The sequence below is a fragment of the Perca flavescens genome, chromosome 10 (assembly GCF_004354835.1).
Source record: "Perca flavescens isolate YP-PL-M2 chromosome 10, PFLA_1.0, whole genome shotgun sequence".
In the NCBI taxonomy this organism is placed as follows: domain Eukaryota; kingdom Metazoa; phylum Chordata; class Actinopteri; order Perciformes; family Percidae; genus Perca; species Perca flavescens.
In genome coordinates, this window is record NC_041340.1 from 21,833,143 (window position 1) to 21,855,899 (window position 22,757).

Here is a 22,757-nt window from a genome sequence, read left to right on the forward strand (position 1 = left end):
CCCTCAACATCGGAGGCTCCTCAGTGGAGGTCAGACTGACCGTCGGGGCTGTGGGAAGATGTTAAGCACATATGAGCTGACGTCCTCTGCACATCCCTCCTCTGCATCTTTGATTGGATGACAGAAGATCCATCACTAACAGATGGAAGCACTACAGTCATCAATAATATAACTTCCAATCCAGAAAAAAACATTTCCCAGACATGAACTAAAATCAAGTTCTGTTTAGGCTCCCCTTTTCTCTGCCAGAGCCATTAAACTGTGAGAGGCTTAAGAGGAAAGGCCTGTATCAACATTGATAGGAACTAAATAAGTAATGGCTAATCTCCCCTCTCTCTCTCTCTCTCTCTCTCTCTCTCTCTGTGTCTCTCTCTCTCTCTCTGTGTGTCTCTCTCTCTCTCCCTCTCTCTCTCTCCGTCTCTCTCTCTCTCTCTCTCCCTCTCTCTCTCTCTGTCTCTCTCTCTCTTTCTCTATCTCTCTCTCCGTCTCTCTCTTTCTCTCTCTCTCTCTCCCTCTCCCTCTCTCTCAGTCTCTCTCTCTCTTTCTCTCTCTCTCTCTCTCTCTCTCTCTCTCTCTCTCTCTCTTTCTCTCTCTCTCTGTTGCTCTCACTCTCTCTTTAAAAGCCGTATGAACATTTTTAGAATTCCCCGAGTTCTGCTGACGTGAAGAAAGAAATCAAAGATTCATGCTTGTTTAAAAAATTCAAACAGATGTCCTGAACTTTCGGTACATAGCCAATATGGTTGAATTATTTAGTCTTGGGATGCCAGAAAGGGAATGTGGGATTTGGGACTGTGTAAATGAAATCCAAACAATGATAACAAAAACAAATGGATAAAACCAGTGCACCATCATTATCATCTTCAGCAAGAACTGTGACTGCTTTCCATGTCCAGCAAATAATAATATATGTAATGACCGCAATGCCCCAATGCTTTAGGTTTATTTGATTTTCTTTTGCTCATAACTGATGTGGACTGTGCCGGCACAGTCCACATCAGGTCAGTGAATGCACCAGCAGAGGGAGACCATGCCACATGGCAGTGCTGTAAACACTGCTCTGCTTTTTCACCCCTTTTTCCACACATTTTAATCAATAAAAGTGGTAGCCTACTCACAGAACAATTATTGAAATAAGGAGATATAAATATCCCTAAACAATTATAAAACTGAAAAATTTAGTTTTTTAGCCTACTTCGTGTAATATTTCTTTTTAATTAATCCCATTTTAAACGCTAATTTAGCAATTCCTAAACTGTTGTCTTGACATATATAACATTTTTATAATTATGTTACCTTGATGTATATTTTTTATCACAAAATTGCCAAATTTTCCTGTCATGTAAGTTAATGATATTGTAAATTTAAGAGCTGATCAACTGTGAAGGGTTAACTGAGTCGGACATGACAGTGAAATTTGATACAGTTCCTGATGAAGCAGTCTGGTTGCGGTTGAGACCTCGTTAACACCTTCTTCTAACTCTAATTTCCCCAGGTGGAATTCGTGTCGGCATAAATTGTGTCGGCGAATGTAAAGCTCACGCGCCTGTCTTGCGTCGTACTGTGGCGTCCTCAGCGCACTGCGTCATGGCGACAGCGGTGAAAAAGTTACGCATTTCCTAACCGGACTGTGCGGCGTATTACTGTGGCAGTCAGCACATACATGTGTAAGTACTTAATGTTTCTGTACTCTGTGTTATTGAGGCAAATATAGGAATAGTTCGTCTTCTATAGTCGCGGATAGTTCCTGTTGCTGTCTTACCTGTGCAGCCAGGTGTGCTAACACCTGTAAGCAAGCAGCGTCTAGTGTTTACTACAAAGCGTCTTATCTTAGTATTTTCACCTTATCAAACCATTTTTTTATGGTAGGCTAGTATCTTACAGTATGATTGACTGTTATACAGTTGACGACGACTTTGTTCAGTAATGTTGTAACTCATTCACTGTAACATTTCTGACAATACCTTCTAACATTAACTAGCTTCTCATTCTTTTCTCTCTCAGTATAGTGGATTACAGTGTGTCAGAGGCAGCAGGAGCCCTAGTCCCAAAGAGAGGTGGCTCTTTTAAAATGGAGGAGCTGGCTCTAAGTGCCTTGCTGGAATGTCCTCTGTGTCTTGAGCCACTGGATGTGTCAGCCAAGGTGCTGCCCTGCCAGCACACTTTTTGTATGTCCTGCCTGCAGATGCAGGAGACAGCGCACTCCCAGCTGCTCTGCCCAGAGTGTCGCGCTCCTGTACCGGCCAGGACGGTGGAGGAGCTTCCTGCTAACTTGCTGCTAGTGCAACTCCTGGAGGGGCTCCGGGGCTCCCAGGGGCCCAGCAGGGACAGACAGACAGCCCGTTACGCAGTACCCTCGGTCAGGGGAGGCTTGAGAGTTAGGGAGGGTCAGCAGCAGCAGCAGCAGCAGCAGCAGCAGCAGCAGGAGAGTCAACACAGAGAGAAGCAAGGGCACAATGAGGTCAGTGCACAAGCCCGGCCTAATCCTTTGCATATCTATAAGAAACATAACATTATATAAACAACTTTGTCTCTACTTTGGGTGACACTTTTAGCAAACAACAACAAAGAATAAGTTGCTGCCTCAGTGAAATACCAGTGTTTGTGACTTGGTTAAGCCTATTTAAAACAAGGATTAAAACTATTGTGATTCAAACCGTAGGCCTACATGAATGCTGACCATTTCTCAAAGCCCGATATTTTCTTTTTGATTTTGAATGCATTTATCCTTCCTTACTTTGGATTTTAAACATGGCCTCCTTGGGTATCCCACAATGTATATGTGTACAGTAATCTTCCATCACAATATTGATATACTGTATATTGTTATAGTGAGAAATTTCTGGAAAATCAATCGAGAAACCTTTAATGGATGACATCACTAGATATGAATATCTGTTTTTGGCTAATCCAGTAAATTAAATAGCAGACAAATCAAAGTATTTTATTACATTGATGCAAAAAGTAATTAAAAAAAAGAAAAATCCAATATTGCCATTAAGCAATCCTGCTCATTGATTTGCAACATTTCCCACAATGTCTTAGTAATCTCACGCATGTTAAAGGGAGAGCTCAGACATTGTGGTGAAATCTCTGAAGGTTGAGAAACGTATATTTCCTCATGGTATTTATTGTCTTTTCGCCCAGCCCTATAATGTCTCATTGATTTATTCCTTTGCACTTTGTGTAATAAGACCGTGTGTCTCATCTCTGACCTATTGAATTACTTACTCACCGCTGTGTGTTCACCAAACTTAAACAGCATTGTTCACTGTATGATATTATGGTGCATAAGAGCTGGAGTGTGATCTGACCTACCAAAATGTTTCCTCTGATGAAGTGTAAGTTAGTGTTCCTCTGGACCTAAAGTGATGAGATCAAATCAAACCTGTATGAATAGTGTATATCATCACTCTTCAGGCACATTTAACACATGACACATCATAGAGAACATAGAAAACCACAATAGTCTTTTCCTTTTCCTCAGACACGACCCAACTGAGAAGAGCTCTATTATAACGTCAAACACCTACTATACAGGGCAATAGGTGTAGGAAGACCATGCATTAGGGGTTTTCCATATGTGACGAAACAAATGTACTGGAAGAAATTAGTGTGTTACATACAAAGATTAAAATTGTAAAGATCAAAAGTTAACTAAAGGAAGACAGGACTAAAACAAAAGACCCAGAGAAACCGAATTGTAACATCTATAACATAAGGGACTCACAGATTGTATCAGATCGCTCACTGATTAATAGATTTCAATTTATTTGTCATCGGAGTAATGATTTGATAACTTTTTTTATAATTCAAGTTTTTATTGTTTTTCCATGTGAGAAACACACCACATTTATCAACATGTAACGGCACTAAACAAACACTCTACAGCAATCTGGGCAACAAAAATTCACAATTAAAACACATATACCTAAATAATCAATAAAATAGGAAAAAATAAAATAAAGTAAAAATAAGATGGGGGGGTTTTGGCTGAGATCGAATTAGGCTTGATAATAATATTAATTATGGGGCACTAGTCAGTTCAAATTGAATAAAATGCAGGAAATGAGACCAGACCTGGTAGAATTTACCCCTACGATCATTCAGTCTTGCAATAAGATCTTTAAATGAGGCTGTGTCTGTCATTAACTTCAGCCAGTCTAGAAAACTATGATTTGATAACTTAAACGGAATCACACCATGCCCAATGCGTATTATTGTTGTTTAGTAATAAACAATAATACTATTTTACAGATGTATTATTGTCAGAAAACTTAAGGTCTGTATGGATAATGATAAAATAAGACTTTTTTGGTGCATTTTTAAAATTCATTTATCTGTATAAAGCAGGTCTGTGCAAAACATCCTGCACTGTCATTTAATTTAAACCCAACAGAGATCTGAGGATCATAAAGGTACTACACAGTCAGTAAATCATTATGCAGTTTTCATTTGATGCTGATGTTTTATTCTCTGAGGTGGTGAGAAACACAGAAACCGTCTTCTCTATTCCTGTGCATCAACTGCTCAGAGCATTTAAGAGTTTACTTGTAATCCGTAGCTTGAGTTCAGCCACAGTTTAAAAAGTGCAGCCAAGTTCATGAGGGTGAGTTTGTGATCATTCTGCAGTTTAAACGCGTACTTCAGAAACATCCAGTGCAAAACAATGTAGTATACTGTAATGTCCTCCACCATCATGCTTTCACTAAGGCCAGGTATCACAACAGTTCATTTCACTGTGCTTATCTCAAAAGCAACAACATGTGGTCTTTAGATACATTTACGAGGAGGAACCTGATAAAAAGTAAGCTTGGCCTAACACTAAGAAGGAAAAATTTATGGATGTAGGTGTTTTTGTTTTTTTAAATCGGCGTTATCACCCTTTTCTAATTATATAAAGCAGTATGCATAATTCTTTGAAAACACTTATCTGCATCTTCAGTTAACATGCAAGACTGTGGGAGTGACCTCTAGCTCACCCAGTAAGAGTGTTTGTCCATGTTGGCTGATTCCAGCAGTGGCGCGGGGTTCGAATCCTACCTGCTGCCCTTTGCTGCGTGTCATCCCCCATCTCTCTCCCCCTTTTTGGTCTATCCACTTTCAAAATAAAGGGCAAAGCCCAAAACAAATATATATATATATATATATATATATATATATATATATATATATATATATATATATATATAAAAAGAATACATGTAAGACTGTGGAAATCTAGGGAGCAAAAGAATTACAATTCATTTTGTGAAAAGTTATAAAATGTTCTTTATTACATTTTCAAGAAATAATTTAGTGTCTCTCGGTGTAACTGAAAAAACTGAACTTTGCACTGATAACAATCAGGATGGTCCTTTTCCTCTTTGGCCCAGAGGACATGGCATCCTTGATTTCCAAAAACAATTTGAAATGTGGACTCGTCAGACCACAGCACACTTTGCATCAATCCACCTCAGATGAGTTTGGAGCCCAGAGAAGCCGGTGGTGTTTCTGGGTGTTGTTGATATATTGCTTTCGCTTTGCATGGTAGAGTTTTTACTTGCACTTGTAGATGTAGCGACAAACTGTGTTAACTGACAATGGTTTTCCAAAGTGTTCCTGAGCCCACGTGGTAACATCCTTTACATAATGATGTCGGTTTTGAATGCAGTGCCATCTGAGGGATCAAAGGTCACGGGCATTCAATGTTGGTTTTCGGCCTTGCCGCTTACGTGCAGAGATTTCTCCAGATTCTCTGGATCTTTTGATGATAATATGGACTGTAGATGACGAAATCCCTAAATTCCTTGCAATTGTACATTGAGAAAAACGTTCTTCAACTGTTGGACTATTTGCTCACGCAGTTGTTCACAAAGTGGTAAACCTCGCCCCATCTTTGGATGTGAACGACTGAGCCTTTTGGGGAAGCTCTTTTTATAGCCAATCCTGACACTCACCTGAATCCAATTAACCTGTTCACTTGTGGAATGTTCCAAACAGGTGTTTTTTGAGCATTCCTCAACTTTCCTAGTCTTTTGTTGCCCCTGTCCCACCTTTTTTGGAACGTGTTGCAGGCATCAAATTCAAAATAACTGAATATTTGCAAAAAAACAATAAAGTTTATCAGTTTAAACATTAAATATCTTGTCTATGTAGTGTATTCAATTGAATATAGGTTGAAAAGGATTCGCAAATCATTGTATTCTGTTTTTATTTACGTTTTACACAACGTCCCAACTTCATTGGAATTGGGGTTTGTGTGTCTGTTCAGCACAAAATCTGTATGCAGAGGTTTGTCAGCCCGCACTCTTGTTAATAAATGTCCTGAAAACTAAAACCAGCATGTGTTGAACTGTATGAGACACACCAGCTGAGAGCCTGTAACGTGTGTCTGGACCGCAGCATTTCACAGATATTTTAGCCTTTTGTCTCTCATTTTAGACAATGACTGCAGCAAAGTCACAGTTAAAGTAAAAGACAAAATAAATAGCATCACCTTTCACCTCCTGAAAATGCAGTTGTATTGGCAAGACATAAACTGCGTTTCAATACCCATACTACCTTACTATTTAGTTTGCCAGAACAATATTTAGTTTGTCCCAATATATAGTATGTAAAATTTAGTATGCCAGAAATGTCAAGGATGTCCTACTGCATCCGGTCGGATGCAGTAGGCAAGCCAGCATGCTTTTCTGGCCATTCTGACCCAGAATCCTTTGCGCAACATATATGTGCAAAAGGGCCAAAGTTCAAGGTGCAATGTTTTGAAGAAGTAGTGTGTCCCAATTATATGCATCCTTTGTAAGGGACAGCTGCAGTACAAAAGCAAGAAGTAAAAGTGTGTGTGATTTGCAACTCACAATATTTTTTATCTTCCAAAGAGAGTGCAGACTAGAGGGCCTTTACACCCCCAACATCTTTATTGATGTCACCATCTTCATAAATGTATATCATCATGTTAAATAAATTCACCACTTCATTTGAACATCCAGTAGGTGATATGTGATGTTTTTTGTCTGTTCTTCAGCTTGCTCTCAGAGCTTTCATGCGAAACCAACGAGGTGATTCGTCAGAAGAGCCGGTCCTCGCGCCAGGTAACGGGATCACCCCAAAACACAAAGTGGATGAGAGCTGGAACCACGGAAACACCGGTGAGAGTAGCAGTGCATCCGTCACTGCCAGTACGCTGCAGGCCGTCAGCCAGATGCCACAGCCCCTCCAGCAGTCCCAACCTCCAGCTCTCTGCAGGGCGCTGCATGACTTTAACCCCGAAGAGAGGAATCTGGAAGACAGTAAATATTGTCTCAGCTTCCTCAAGGTCTGACTCTCAAACTACTGACTTTACAGAGCAGGAAAACGTTCTTACTTTCATGGTGTTCAGTAGTTTCTGTGTATACTTGATCTTTAAAATACTCGCAGGGTTTTCTACTTTTTAATTAACGCACACAAAATAATGATTACACTTAACTTTAACCTTCAGGGAATAATAATGCATTAACCTTCAGGATAAAAGAGCAAATGTGCTATTTCACCTTAATTATACTGTATGTAATGAGTGGTGCTGTTTAGGCCATCATCTACTAACTAAATTGATCTTAAAGAGGTATTTTGCTGAAATAATCCAGCTCTATGTCATGGCAGTGTGGGCAGTGTGTTTACATGTACAGTGTTTGGCCTCCCTTTGTGGCGCCAGTTCATGGAGCCCACCACCTAGCAGTGTAGGGGAGGTCTGCCCAGATCTGCTAGATGTCTGGCGTTCAAACCCACTGTCCACATAAAAATAACACAGAGCTTCTTGAATATTGTAGTTGTTAATGTATCATCTTTTTTTTTTTTTTTTTTCTGGATGGGTGGTGATGATGGGGGGTATTGTATGTTTTGTTAAAATAAATAAAATAAAAATGTTAATCATAAACAAAAGATAACCCATAGATCAAGGAAGGAAACTATCCCCTTAAGATGGGATGTGTAAGGGTCTGGGTGGCTAACTACCTCTGCTAAACCATTAGCTGATTGTTGTCAATGGTCCAAGACCTGGAAATATTCTCTGTACAGTGTAAGAAAATGTGCGAAACTGGAAACAGAAAGGTTTTGCCATTTCAGCTTTAAAATGACTAATCTTTGCGGCTCTAAAATATTTACTTTCTACAGTTTCATGGATTCTAAAATTAGCTAGATTTCCCTGGTTAATATCAATGCTTTTTGTTCTTTTCACTGCTTTGAGAGACTTGTGGAGCTGGAGGCTCAGACCTCTGCTGCAGTGGTTGTTACTAACCCTGAAAGATTTCTGAGGCAGTTATATAAGGGCCTCAGTACTTGTGTGCTCTCCATTAAAGCACACGCTCAGCTTAGCTTTTTTTCCCAGTTTTAATGCAGACGGTTAAATGGTTTTGAGAGCGAGGCTGGCCGCAGAAAGGACTGGGCCGGCAGACACAAAGACAGTTGATGTCACATGCTGCCCGAGAAATTTAGAGCTCGGAGAGTTTCTGAGCTGAGTGCTCAGTCTCCAGGGCGAGCACACTCTGTTATAAGCACCTGGCATCCTGTTTTTTTTTCTTTTGCCTCTCACATTTTTAACACTTTCTCTAAGTCAGTTATTTCTGGTTTACAGGGAGACATCCTTACTGTCATCCGACGGGTGGATGAACACTGGATTGAAGCCAAGCTTGGTGAGAAAGTTGGAATTTTCCCTCTGCAGTTTACAGAGGTGAGTTCTTCTTAGCACTCAGTTTCTTTATCCTTCCATCATTGTTTGAATGTGGGTCGTGGCCTTTTCAGCGTGATCAAGGTTGACACCTGCTGTTTGGCACTTTGGTCTGATGGTGTAGCTCTTGTAATGAATTAAACCATAGATGTCATCGCTGGATGCCATTAATTCCAGGTCACTGCCAGGGTGCTACCTTGACTTTCATTCAAATCTTTGATTCATCCATAAATGTCACTCCTGCGCTGCAAAGTGCTGAGGCAGAGAGCTAATCTGTAAAGCCGTGCTGTGTCTGCAGCTGCTCATTAGTGTGTGACTATGTGGCTTACTCAGGTTGGCAGCGCTTGCTTAGCTACCTGACTGTCATTTGTTTTCCGCTGTACTTTCTGCCTCCAGGAATTAACTTCATCCGTGCCGGGGGAAATTGTATTTGTTCCTACAGTGGGGTTAATTTGGTGCCTCATTCAGTTCTTGTTTACTTCCCTCACTTGTCATCTGTTTTGCTTTAGTTTTTTTCTAATATTTTGTTTTTCTTCCACTCCTATTAGTCCTCTCCCCCTCCTTTCGTCTCCTGTCCACCCATTTCTTCTCCTAAAGCCCCGCCTCAGTTGTGCTCTTCATCTTTTTCTACGTCTGTACTCCATTCTTTCATCCTCCTCTTTTCTCCTCCCCTCTCCTCTCTCTGAGACTTCTCTTCTCGTGTTGTGCAGCCAGGCGTGAGAACACAGTAATGCTTTCCCTGCTTGGGTGACATAACAGCACATCACTGTGGGGAGTGAAAGCATTAACCTTGCCATGTCTGTCTGTCTGCCTGTCTGTGCAGCATCTCTCTCAGCACCAGTCAACCCTTCCTAGCTTATTGGATGATACTTATGCTCCTGCCTGCCTGCCTGTCCAACAAGTTGTAGGGGTGAGTAGCGTAGTGATAAGTGGGTGTATTTAGACAGCCGTTTCGCTGATCAGCAGGAGCAGAGGTTCACAGGCGCTAGTAGCAGGTAGGAGAGAGTTGACTGAGGATTGACTATTCTCTGTGTTAGGATTCTCACTGTGGTTTCTCTTAATGTGTTCATCTCTTTCAGCCAAACCCAGTGGCTGCCAAACTGCTAGAGGGAAAGAATCGGAGGAAGAGTGACTCAGAATTGACACGGACTGGGAGTGGGGGCAAAGACAAGACCACTGACGTATCCAATAGGACCACCCATTACAGAGTCCTTCAAGTCCCAGCAAAGACACCCATGATCAATGCTTTGCCCCTCTCCAACCAGCGGAAACAGCCCGCAGCCAGCAGCATCAACTTTTATCCAACTACCAAAGGAGAGACAACCAATATCAGCACTTTCAACAGCTTCAACCGTCAGGGTCAGCCACACCACCGCTCTGTGTCTCTTGCTGCCCGGGGCCACTCTCATCCATCTAGAGTAAACTCTCAGCGAATTAGACGCCACTCTGACACTACACACAGACACCTGTTACAGGTGAGTCATATGCCAACATATCTGCCTTTATGCATGCTATAGTGATTTGAGAAGCTTCTTAGTTTTATCAGATTGCTCATTGTCTTTGAGCTAAATGGTATTTGGCTTGGTTTTGTTTGCAGTGATTTGTTTTAACAGAAAGCATGTGGTTGGCAAAAGGGTTTTCTGTGAGGTTATAGATTTATTCATTTAAAGCACTATGGGATCAAGTTGTCCTCAGGGAACCATGACACTAAGCTTCAGGAATGAATGAGAAAGATGCATTGCCCTTATGCAGGCTGCTACATGATTAAGTGGCTTCCATTAAGACAAAACAGATGTGGAAAAGGGCTAGATATGAAAGGAGTGAGGACTGGAGGTGAGTGGACAGAAACTTTGAAAGGTCTTTAATCAAGAGTCCTGGGATATAAGCCAGGGTTTCCCCTCATAGATAAATAGAAGTCGAACAGGGTGTGTGTCCTTTGTCTTTCTTCAGCTCAGGGAAATATAGTACTTGAGGGAAGTTGTGTAATTGTCTTATTATGTCTAAAAGCTCATTCTATTAACTTATAGGAATAGGAAGCACAATGCTAATGAAAAACGGAGCCTTTACTGCTATCATGTCGTCTATATTACTCACAAGAAGAGTGTGTGTGACAAAGTCTCAAAAAAGATTTTTTTTCAGTGTTTCTTGAGGCTCTTTCAGGGCTGCCTTTTTCATAGATGAATTAAACCTCTGATTATAATAAAGGAACATTTTGTTCTCAAGCTATCAGGATGAATTACTAACCCACTCTTTTCGTGCCACCAACATGATACCCGCTGCATATTTTATACAGTCTGTATTGCATGGCAGCACGTTTTCATGGATATATTTCATATTAACTTTTTTATGTTTGCAGTCGGACACATTGCCATTCATTTACATTAGAAACAATGTTATACGATACTGTGAATACTGTATAAAGTCATAGCCAGCTACAGTCTGAGTGCAGTGCTAACATAAAAGCCTCTGCAAGGTTTACTATGTAACCCTGCCCTCTGAGATGATGATTTCCTTCTATCCAGTTTGAATTTCACAGCTCTACCCTGCAATTATACATGTCAGAGCATATAAATGCTAAACCTCATGCAGGTTGGAGAAAAACCGGGAGCGTAAGGGAGTTGGTGGCGACTTGAGAACAAGATAAAAAAAGCAGGAAAAGGGAAGAGATAACACAGAACGAGGAAAATGTGAGAGGAAATCCTGAAAAAAAAAGATGACATAGAACTGGGAAGAGAAACAAACTGGAAAAAGGCTAAACACAAGAAGTAGAAACTAGGAGGAGGAAAAATGAGGGATAGATGAAGAGAGTGGGAGGTTTGGAGAGTCCCTCAGTGTGTCTGCTTATCTCTCTCATGCTGATGATGATGAGTCACTGGTGAAGTTACATAACAGACCCCTCTCTCCCCTGCCTTCAAACTCCTTCCTCTTCACTAAGCAGGTAACACTCACTCTTATATCAGTGGGCCAGTAATAGCAGACAAGCCACGCACCCTTTTTAAAGGAGTGGAGGGCTCTGTCCCTAAAGCCGGGTCTGAGCTTTCTACTGACCAAGCCAGCACATGCTATTCTTAGTTCTGCATCCCATCAACTCTCTCCTCTGGCTACACTGTTTCACAGAGAGATGCTTCTTCCCACTGACTGTGGAGGATAAGATGTGTTTTAGTTTGAATATTGGCATGGTTATGTAAGAGAAATATTAAGAAAGGATACAAACCAAAAGCCAAAACATCTTCAATTGCAACATAGAAAAGTTCGATTCCACATTATATTTGGTACACCAAAACACCTGATGTCATTAGCTAAGTTTCCATCCACTTGTCAATGGAATTATCTGAAGTTCGGTAAAAAAACTAATTTGAATAAAGCTGGTGAAAGTGTGTTTCCATCCAACAGCTTTAAAGCGAATAAAAACCTGTGCGTAGTGACGTCACATGCTGTTTTGCGATTAAATTGGTATATCGAATTGATTTGAGACATTTTAAGGTGTTTCCATTCATTTTCCCACTGAATCGCACAACTTTCAAGCAAACATTTGCGAACAAAGTTTTGCTAGACAAAAGTAGTTGTTAATATAAGAAGCCAAGGAAGCTACGATGGGCCTTTCGCCGAGGTTCTGATCCAGCTCATCAAAAAGGTGGAACTTGCCTTTTATTTTCACTCCGGCACCGCTGGAGACAACTCTCTTTTTTGAGACATGTATCGCTGTTTGAGCGCCTTCCATTTACTCCGGAGGACATCCCACGGCTTGTCGTAACCTTTGTTGGTCATTTCCTTCGCGAGTTCCTGATAAATTATGGCATTTCTTAGATTGTTGCTATCTAAAATAGCCGTTATATTTTGCTCGTAAATTAAATTCAAAAAGTCTCTTGTCTCCTCGTTCGTCCACTTAAATCTGTCTTTGTTGACACCTGTCATGTGTGCAAACAGAGCGGAAATACTTCTTCGTTTTGTGGCGGGTTGCAACCATAAAATTACCTAAAACTTAATCACAATTCATTAATTTATTCTGCAAATAATGTTTCCATCAGCGTTTATCGCATAAGCCGTATATCGAGCAAGATAAAATCCGATGAGACCGAACGTATTTCCTTTGAGTTGATATTCATGAAATTCAATTGCATTTTACAGTTTCCATAAGGCTTTTTTCATTCAATATCACTTAATTTGGATAAAAACGTGTGGATGGAGACATTACAGAAAGCTTATTTGTAGTTAGTTCCCCTTGAAGCCTGTCAATTGGCTAGAATCAACCTGAAATTATGAGTTGAACAAACTATTAGTTGATGGACAGAAAATAATTCAGCAATCATCTTGATATTTGATTAGTAAGTAAGTAGTTTTTTTTTTATGTATTTATATAGCACCTCTCAAGTGCAGAACACCATAAAATGCTTCACAATACAAAAAAAAGTGACAAATGTGAAACAATGACCAATGAGCCAGTGCAGAGAAATAGAGATTGGTGCCACCTAAAACAGTTTAGAGGACCTGGTCAAAGGTTTAGAGGCATTTTCGACCACTTGTCAGCAGTCAATTAAAGAAACACCTGTGTCTGTGGCTGTGCAGGGCCTTTACGTCAGTAATTGATTCTGGCAAATTTTCACTTTGTGTCCATCTCACAGAAACAGTATTGGCTATCTTTTGTGTCCAAAACCACATTTTATTTACATTCGCAAAGTAAACTTTTGTCTTAATTTTACACTTTCACATTGTGAGCTAGTGTTGAGTTTTACAAATATATCTGCTTATCTTTTTTGGGTGGGATTTGGGGATTTTTCATCCACTGCTTTCAAAAGTAAATATTGCTGTCTCTGTCTTTGTGATACGACGTTAAGATTTCTGATACTATAGGGTGTTTTACTTTTTTGCTAATGGGGGCAACATTGAAAACTAGACCTTTTTATATTTCTGTATACAGAGTTTGGACTCTGTATACAGAAATATTTTTTTTTGGATATGCAGGGGGAATTATGTTCTTAAAATGATAACTAAGGAACCTGGCATCAGCTGACGGTCTTTCAGTGCATCAGCCAATCAGTTGGCATGACCAAAATCTACAGAGACTCAAAAGGTTCAAAATTAAATAAATATGTTAGACATTATAAAATAAACAATAAATACAAATAACATATCTAGCATAACTATGAAGTCCTCTCATTAACCCACCCTACTTTAGTTATGTGGGGTGAAAGGTTGCTGGTTGACCGTTCTGCTGGCAGGAGGACACCAAAAGGTGGACATTAATTACGTTTAGTTAATTTAGTATATTAGCACATTTTTAAAAAAAAACAAAAAAAACAATGAGGCTTGATACAAAGTAAAAACATTGTGCAGGGGAAGTAAGAAGCCAAGAAAAGGCTTCAAAAGATACAACCCCTTTAAGTAACACTAGTTACACAGTGAAAATAAAATAAAATATGATATTGTATATGAATATGATGTGATAAATTAATATTCTGTTGGTTTATTTATGGCAGCAGTGATTCTGGCTGCAAGAGCATGTCAACCATTTACACAAAATAAGACTTTATTCACTGCATGAACAAAAGCGGAATTAGTCTCTCCACGTAAATATAGCCACCGCCACTGCTGGGTCACTGCACCTGTCCATTGCGTGACTGCAGCATAACTGAAGCAGTATCTCATAAAACACAAACCAAGAATAGAAAAAGGACACAGAGTTATGAAAAGAAGTAAATCATTTAATGCGTAAACAAAATAGTTGTTGGGCTTTTTTTCTTGTTGCATTACACAACAATGTAAGAAGATGACCGTGCTTTGCTGATAAAAGATATTGCTTAATTGCACATTTAGATGTCTGCTCCTTTCTGCATGTCCATCCTGGTGCTTCTGCCTTTATGCATTCCCCTCGAAAAAACGTGACAGAGAAATCACAGCAAGGACAGGAAGTTGCTTTTAGTGTAAATGTCATATGAAAGTCACAAAGGACACAGACAAAACAACTTTACATGGCAGTAAGGCTCATCCATTCACTCTCCTGTTCTAACTTTATCTGGCTTTACTTCTGCCTCATAGCACTGCCTTTGACAAGTGAGGCTGTGCTTATAGCAATGGCTGCCCCTTAATTAGCACTTCTTTTGTGCTTATTTGAGATATAGTGAATGCATTGCAGCTTAATGGTGGCATAGCTGCAGGATCCAGGCACATGCTGTATAGAGTGAACCTTGGGCCTACTGGCCACCATTAATGCTTTAAGCATAGGTTGAGTGGTAGTGCTATAAATAGCAGCAACACTCTGTAGACGTCACTGTGGAGATAAGAGGCAGGGGTAAAGTTATCTCTGCCTCTCTGTAACAATATAAGAAAACATGATGTATGTGGGGTGTGTTTGAACAGAGGAGAATATACAAAGTAAATAATGAAGATCTCACTAAAAGACCCATTTCAGTTTGACAATTAAGTAATTAGGGATTAAGTTTCATACTGTGATGTTAACAGTTGTGAGACACACCTCAGTGTCACTCCCCTGCTAGTCACTGATTCACAGACTGGGCTAAATTCTCTGGGCGGGCAAAGCAGAGAAAGGGGAGGTAACCTTGCTCCTTATGACCTCATAAGGAGCAAGATTCCAGATCAGTCCATCTGAGCTTTCATTTTCTTAAAGGCAGACCAGGATACCCAGGGCTTGGTTTACACCTATCACCATTTCAAGCCACTGGGGGACCATAGGCAGGCTGGGGGAACACATATTAATGTTAAAAAACCTCATAAAGTGAAATTTTCATGCCATTTTAACCTTTAAAAGATGAAAATGAAATGATGTTTTACTTTTTGTCTTAAAACAATACACATATTTCCTTTTGAAATAGTTTTTGCTTGCTGTAATCATTCCTCCCTTTCATACTGGCCATTACATTTTTCTTTCCTGATTGGGGAAAAAAAAATCCACAATCCTGGTAACGTGCAGAAATATATTCCAAAGTTTATCTGAAGTTAGTATGAGGCTTCAGCAGTCTGCGTTAAATAAATCAAGTGAATATCTTTTGAAGTTACTGTCTTTTCAGTACAGACATCTCTGGTCACTACACCACTTTGGTCGAGACTGAAATATCTCAACTATGAGATGCTGAATGCTAATGACTTTACTGATCCCCTGACTTTTCTGCTAGCGCCCCAAGCAGTTTGACAATTTAGGCTTTAGTAAAAGTTCTTTACAACTATTGAATGGATTGCCATTCATTTTGGTAAAAGTAAGACAGTGATCATGGGAAACATACCTGCTAAACCTACACATGCTAGCATTATAAGCATGTTATCATGTTGAGATTAGCATTCAAAGCATGGCTGTGCCAAATTATTTAATATAAAATACTTTTTTTCTATTTGTCCCTTAAAGGTATATTTCACCGCTGGAAAGATTAATATATATTGTATAAATTGGTTCATTTATGTAGTAGAAATTTATTTATTTTTAGAAGTTGGTGCCTTCTAGACCGAGAAAAGCCAGAAAATGTATTTTTGCGTCATGTGGATGAAAGACAACAACTCCTAGAATGCACTAGCTTCGCTTTCCTACGAGTCCACTCCCAAGCCACGCCTACCGGTTACAGACATAGACAGTGAGGTAGTCAAGTCAACTCAAGTGTGTTTTATTGTCATTTCAACCATATACCAGTCCCTCCAGAAAAACACGATTATGCGATTGCATAATTCAATAATCAGCCTACATATCAAGTCTACATATTTATGCGGGGGCTGCATTTTTTCAAATACACCGCACTTTCGTCGCATAAATTGCAGAATTCCGCGCAAAATATTGCAAAGTCACATATATCTTAGCAGAAAGTTGAAAAATGTTGCGTTTACTTCACACAAGAGCAGCCATTTCCCCCTGTTGTCATGGGAACGTTATGAAATGACGTAATTACTAGGGGTGACCCCGAATAGTCGAAGATTCGATGCATCGATCTGCGGAGCCTGATTTGACCACCAATCTCACAGTCGAATCTTCGCGGGTGTTATTATGAAACGAGGATCATACCATTTTGGCAATATGGGGGTGCTCAATGTCTAATTTCACACAGAACTACTGGTTTTGTACGGTTATATTAAGTTATATACAGCCTTTAATTATGATAATGCTGTAAAAAAAAACGTGAAAAGAAAGAAAGAAGAGTTCGATAAAAAGAAAATTACGTATGTGTGTGTAAATACAACCACCCCTGTGAGAGATTTAAGTTTCACTTTCCCTGATCCGCGACAGACGAGGAGCATCAGACGAGGAGATTAACATTACTTAACAATGTTTGGAAAAAGAAAATCTAAAGTGTGGATGCACTTTCAAATGGTAAAAGATGATCCAAAAAAAGTAAAATGCAAGTTGTGCCAACAGCTCATGTCCTACCACTCGTCAACAACAAACATGGCTTTCCACTTAAAACGGGTAAGTTTATTACCAATAAAGACGTTTCACTCTTTCATATATAATGGCGCTTTTAATTTACGAATAGCAATATCATATGTTGGGACTTAAAATATGTTAGTCTTTTTTATAGATCCACCCACAGTATCAGACTGACGACAGCAGTTCATCTAGTAGTAGTAGTAGTAGTAGTAGTAGTAGTAGTACCTGCGGTTTACATGTTACCCTCCTGCTGACTAGTGTCGTGCCCCTCCCAACCCATTCACACACACACACACACACACACACACACACACACACACACACAGATGATTCGACTATCAGTCGACTATAGAAAGATTTGACAATTCTGATTCGAATGTGTAAATCCTTAGTCGGGGACACCCCTAGTAATTACGCGATGTGAACATCATCAAAAAGCAGGGTGTTGGGGGAATCACTTTTTTTTCTCTTTTTCATCAAACTGCAGTTTTTGCAAGTTCCCACAATTTTTGCAAGTTCCTGCAATTTTTGCAAGTTCCCGCAATTTCATTGCATAAAATTGCATAAATATCCCACATATTCCATTGCATTTTTTAAGAAAACGTGGCCGCATAATAAAAAAAACACGCATTTTTCTGGAAGGACTGATATACACAAAACAACGTTTCACCGTGACTCAAGTGGTGTTACACATTTAAAATATATAAAAACGACATTATATAAAAACGACATACGAAACAGGCTACATTTAGTGCCCACACATTATAGGCTCTGTAAAGTTCAGCTAACGCATTGGTAGCATTAGCACTAAACACAGCCGTGAATTTGCGTGTAATGTAGAATGGTTGGCATTTAACGGTCACAAACTTGACCATGCCTCTTCAACATTGCGTGGAAGTTTGGGACAGTACCTAAGGAGTGGCAGACAGGGGTGGTTCCCCTGTTCAAAAAGGGGGACCAGAGGGTGTGTGCCAATTACAGGGGTATCACACTTCTCAGCCTCCCTGGTAAAGTCTACTCGAAGGTGCTGGAAAGGAGGGTTCGGCCGATAGTCGAACCTCGGGTTGAAGAGGAACAATGCAGATTCCGTCCTGGTCGTGGAACAACAGACCAGCTCTTCACTCTCGCAAGGATCCTGGAGGGAGCCTGGGAGTATGCCCAACCGGTCTACGTGTATTTTGTGGATCTGGAAAAAGGCATGACTGGGTCCCTTGGGAGATACTGTGGGGGGTGCTGCGGGAGTATGAGGTGAGGGGCTCCCTTCTCAGGGCCATCCAATCTCTGTATGACCAAAGTGAGAGCTGTGTCCGGGTTCTCGGCAGTAAGTCAGACTCGTTTCAGGTGAGGGTTGGCCTCTGCCAGGGCTATCCTGTTTGTAATATTTATGGACAGGATATCGAGGTGTAGTCGGGGTGTGGATGTGGTCATCCGTGAGGAGCTCGGAGTAGAGCCGCTGCTCCTTTGCGTCAAAAGGAGCCAGTTGAGGTGGTTTGGGCATCTGGTAAGGATGCCCCCTGGGCGCCTCCCTAGGGAGGTGTTCCAGGAACATCCAGCTGGGAGTAGGCCTCGGGGAAGACCCAGGACTAGGTGGAGGGATTATATCCCCAACCTGGCCTGGGAACGCCTCGGGATCCCACAGTTGGAGCTGGTTAATGTGGCTCGGGAAAGGGAACTTTGGGGTCCCTTGCTGGAACTGCTGACCCTGTGACCCGACCCCGGATAAGCGGACGAAGATGGATGGATGGAAACTTGACCAGCGGTTAGCAGTAGTTGGATAAAAGTACCCCATTTCTGCACCAGTCCGTGTCCGTGTTAACACAGCCCACCTCCACAAGTCTTACCCGACAGAGCAGCATCTGCTCGGAAGGCTAACAGACCTGGTAGCTGGATAGCGGAGTCTGGTACCAACCCGATCTCACAGAATTCCGTGAAATGAACACAGCCCCTTAACTTATAATCTGTGGCAGTTTCACGGAATCACAAAACATTCCGTGATGGGCCCACGGAAGAATTACGTGAAATGAACACGGATCGCCGAAAATTCTGTGATGGGCCTACAGAAGAATTCCATTAAATAAACATGGCCCCTTAAGTTAAGGAAGAGATCATGGGTGGGCTTACGTTTCCATGACATGTGGGAAGAACAGGACGGTTGGGTTCAGGAAAAGGTCATGGGTGGGCTTACGGTTCCGTGACACACGGGAACAACAGGACGGAAAAGAAGAAAGCGACTTTAGGAAACTTGACATGTGGGACGAAAGTGAAAGTCCTGTGTTTGACCCATCCACCACCCCAGCCAACCTCCTTACGCGGAATTTAGGCCTTACATACTACTCGCTACCGTAGTCGCTCTTAATGCTACGTCATCTTCTTATTGACTTTACATTACATTTTTCACACATTCCGTACCACCACCACGTAATGCGCTGTTAACAATTCGTGATCATTTCACGGAATTCTGTGCGATCAGGCTGTCCGGTACACTGTTGTTCAGCCATTTTTCCACAAAAACAAAAACACAGCAGTCTCTGAACTCGCGTTGGGAGTTTCGTTGAAGTTGGATGTAATCCAGTTTGTTGATGAATGAGCGGACACTTGCAAGCAGGATGGATGGGACAGGTGGCCGGCTAGCGTTAGCTTTCCACCTAGCTCGAACTCCTGCCCTCGGTCTGCGTTTCCGCTTTCACGCACACCGCTTTCGATGTCCCCTTCCCCGGCTAGCGGCATCGAGTGACACCGCAGGCTGAGGTGCTGGTCTCCGTAGAAGGCGAAGCTCGCGTATTGTGTTGAATATTCCGTCTGTAATAAAGTTTCCTGCATATTCTCCGATCTGTACACATGTGCGGTAGTTTGAATGCACATAATTGTTGTAAAAGTTTGCTGCTGAAAAGAGAGAGCCTGTTTAGCTCAGCTTCAAGATGGCTGACACTCGACTTGCATCGGTAGTGACAGTCCCACCCCCTATGGGCGGGTTGAAAACATGTGGAACTAGCTGGCTGTAGGCCATAGCCTCTTGACAAAAACGATTTTTGCGTCATCAGAGGCTTTTTTCCAGACCCACAATACAGAGAAATTTAGTCTTAGGGGGACATGAGAGAGGGAAGCTCGGTCATTCGAAAATACTACCGGGTTTCTACTGATAGAAAGCTTAATGCTAATCAGTGAAGTATCCATTTAAAGGGGAAATTTGAGGCAAGCGTGTTTGCAAACAGAAATACAAGAAATTCTTAAATAATGGTAATTAAATAATAAGTGCATCACCATTTGCATTCCATATAATGATTTCCATCCATTACAGAGTGAGAAGAAGATGACCAGTGAGACTCCACCCAACATTGCTATGGCTCTGGTAAACCCCCAAATGTCCTCTGCCTCTGCAGACAGCAAAAACTCCACACAGCAGCTCTCCATCAGTGTGTGAGTCACTGTTTTCGACATTATATTGATGATATGATAATGTCAGATCGAAGGTGCAAGATATGAATAGAAAAAGACACAAGAAGCACTCAAATACCCATAAAAAGGCAGCACAATAATATATATTGTACAAAGTGTGGTAGTAGGCTAACATATACAAACCCCCTGTGTGACTCCTCAGGTGTGCCGTCCTGTACTCCTACAAACCACGACGGCCTGAGGAGCTGGAGCTCAGGAAAGGAGAGATGGTGGGAGTGTACGGAAAGTTCAAAGAAGGCTGGCTGCGTGGGTTATCGCTCAGAACAGGCAAAGTGGGCATTCTGCCCAGCAACTACATCACGCCTGTGCTCAGGTGAGAGGCTGTGATCCCTGACTGCAGAAAGGGAGCTAAATGACATTTGGATTTGGACAGTAATTTAGTGTGGGCAGGACAACATGTCATCATGCACACATTTAAATGAATCACAAAGCAGAAATAAAACACTGAGGCTGGTGTGTGGTTTGTAGAAACTTAACAGTGATATTAAGTAAGGCTGAGCAATTTTATCGATTCTGCGATATAAATCGATATTTTTTCCACCAAGAAAGTATAGATTTTTATGCCGCGAGTATTGATACATAAGTCCCATTCAAATCCCCCGTGTTTACCCCCGTTCACGTTGCAGGAAGAGCGATTTGGTCAGCCAGCCGCTAGTGTCGCTGTAGAGCAGCCAACGTCAACTGGCGGCCCGCCGCCAAAGCTTTTAGTCTGGCCCGCAGAATAATCATGAATTCACAAAATGTAAAGAGGAAAAAATGTGTTCTGTTATTTATCATTTCAAGCATTCAGAGCAAAAACCCAGCCCCCTGTATTTACATCTCTATTCACATGCCGGGATTCTCTACAGCGATGACCTAGCTCCACACACATGGCTGAGCCGAGATGTGTGTCCGTTAAAACACACACACAGCATGAGCCGAGATGCGTGTGCGTTAAAACACTCACACAGCTGAGCCGAGATGTGTGTGCGTTTTGCTGAGCCGAGATGTGTGTTTGTTAAAGGTTAAAACACGCAGCACCTGACTGGGAACGATACAGAGTTACCAACGGCCGCTGGGGCAGATGAACTCACGCTTGTCTCTTTTCTGTAAATAGGCTACAATTAAACCTTCGTGAGTAGAAAGTCAATACTTATCAATGCACTAACCTGTGTAGACCGGCATAAACATGTAGAAAGCGATATTTCAATCTGCTCAGTCCACCGCGCTGTTTTACGCAAACACAGCTCTACTCTGCACATAGCGAATTTTTACAAACAAGCTAAAACAAAAGCTGTCGGTTTGTAGTCTAACTGTTCATCTTAGGTTGCCGGGAATCTGGACATTTTGACAAATTCACAGGAGGAGTGCATAGCCTGCTTATCAGTCCATTCATCATTAAAGCTGGGCTTCTGGCTTTTCCACTTCAACTTTTTGCTTCAGACTCTTTGACAGGCTTTCATGTATACCTGACAACAGCCTTTCTTTCTGCAAGCATTTTCCACCAATCAGGATGCTGCATACTACAATAATGTTTCCATAATCACAGACTTTAACCATCACTCCTCAGTGAACTGCCTCCTAGTCTGAGATCTTTTTCTAGTTAAAGAGTTATCATTATGGAGTTTCCATGTTTTTTAGGAGTTTGCTCACACTAATACATGTTAAAAAATAGTAGCATTAATTCAGTAAGAAAGTGAAAATTTCGAACAAGAATAGGCGTATTAGGTATAAATTCATTTTATTTTCTTTATTTGAAAGTTCGGCCGCCAGAGTGCTTAGAAAAATTCTGAAAAAAATGTAGTTGATGATCCCTGCTATAGACTCTCTGTCCAGTCAGAGACATATATTGTGTAATTGATGTTTTCAGTTCAATTAATTAAATCCAAGTAAATGGAACACTCACAAGATGTCACCAAAATCACTCGGTCCGCTTTAAATCTTTCAGAAAATGATGTAAGTGTATCGAAATAAATCAAATCGAATCGTATCGTTGGCTGAATATCGTGGTATATATCGTATCGTGAGCTGAATATCGTGTATCGTATCGTATTGTGAGATTAGTGTATCGCTACAGCCCTAATATTAAGTAGGTACTTCAGTATGTACTAAAGTGTCTCATTGCCTCACTGCAGAACCTCGGCCAGACTTCTGGAGACCAAAGCAGCTAATGGGTCCACACAGTACAACACAGTGGCTGGAAAGAAACCCACAGCTGCTAAGAATCCTGCTGTGGTCCTTGCTCTTGATAGGGTAAACTCTGATGGAGCG

At 41.2% G+C, this 22,757-nt stretch overlaps 1 protein-coding gene across 3 annotated transcripts in view; it reads left to right on the forward strand.

The window, feature by feature from the left end:
• The first annotated feature begins 1,440 nt into the window (after window positions 1-1,440).
• sh3rf2 (SH3 domain containing ring finger 2) overlaps window positions 1,441-22,757 on the forward strand; it is a 22,962-nt gene continuing 1,645 nt past the window's right edge. Inside the window, exons 1-9 of one of the 3 annotated variants that reach the window (XM_028589467.1) lie at window positions 1,441-1,667; window positions 2,005-2,461; window positions 7,010-7,300; window positions 8,594-8,689; window positions 9,510-9,596; window positions 9,766-10,161; window positions 20,350-20,468; window positions 20,650-20,820; window positions 22,622-22,757. The exon at window positions 22,622-22,757 is cut by the window's right edge and continues 139 nt beyond it. In XM_028589467.1, the coding sequence (XP_028445268.1) occupies window positions 2,072-2,461; window positions 7,010-7,300; window positions 8,594-8,689; window positions 9,510-9,596; window positions 9,766-10,161; window positions 20,350-20,468; window positions 20,650-20,820; window positions 22,622-22,757 (1,686 nt within the window). In that variant the 5' untranslated portion in view covers window positions 1,441-1,667; window positions 2,005-2,071. The remainder of the gene's footprint in view (window positions 1,668-2,004; window positions 2,462-7,009; window positions 7,301-8,593; window positions 8,690-9,509; window positions 9,597-9,765; window positions 10,162-20,349; window positions 20,469-20,649; window positions 20,821-22,621) is intronic. The other 2 variants (XM_028589466.1, XM_028589468.1) reach the window with 2 other exon arrangements.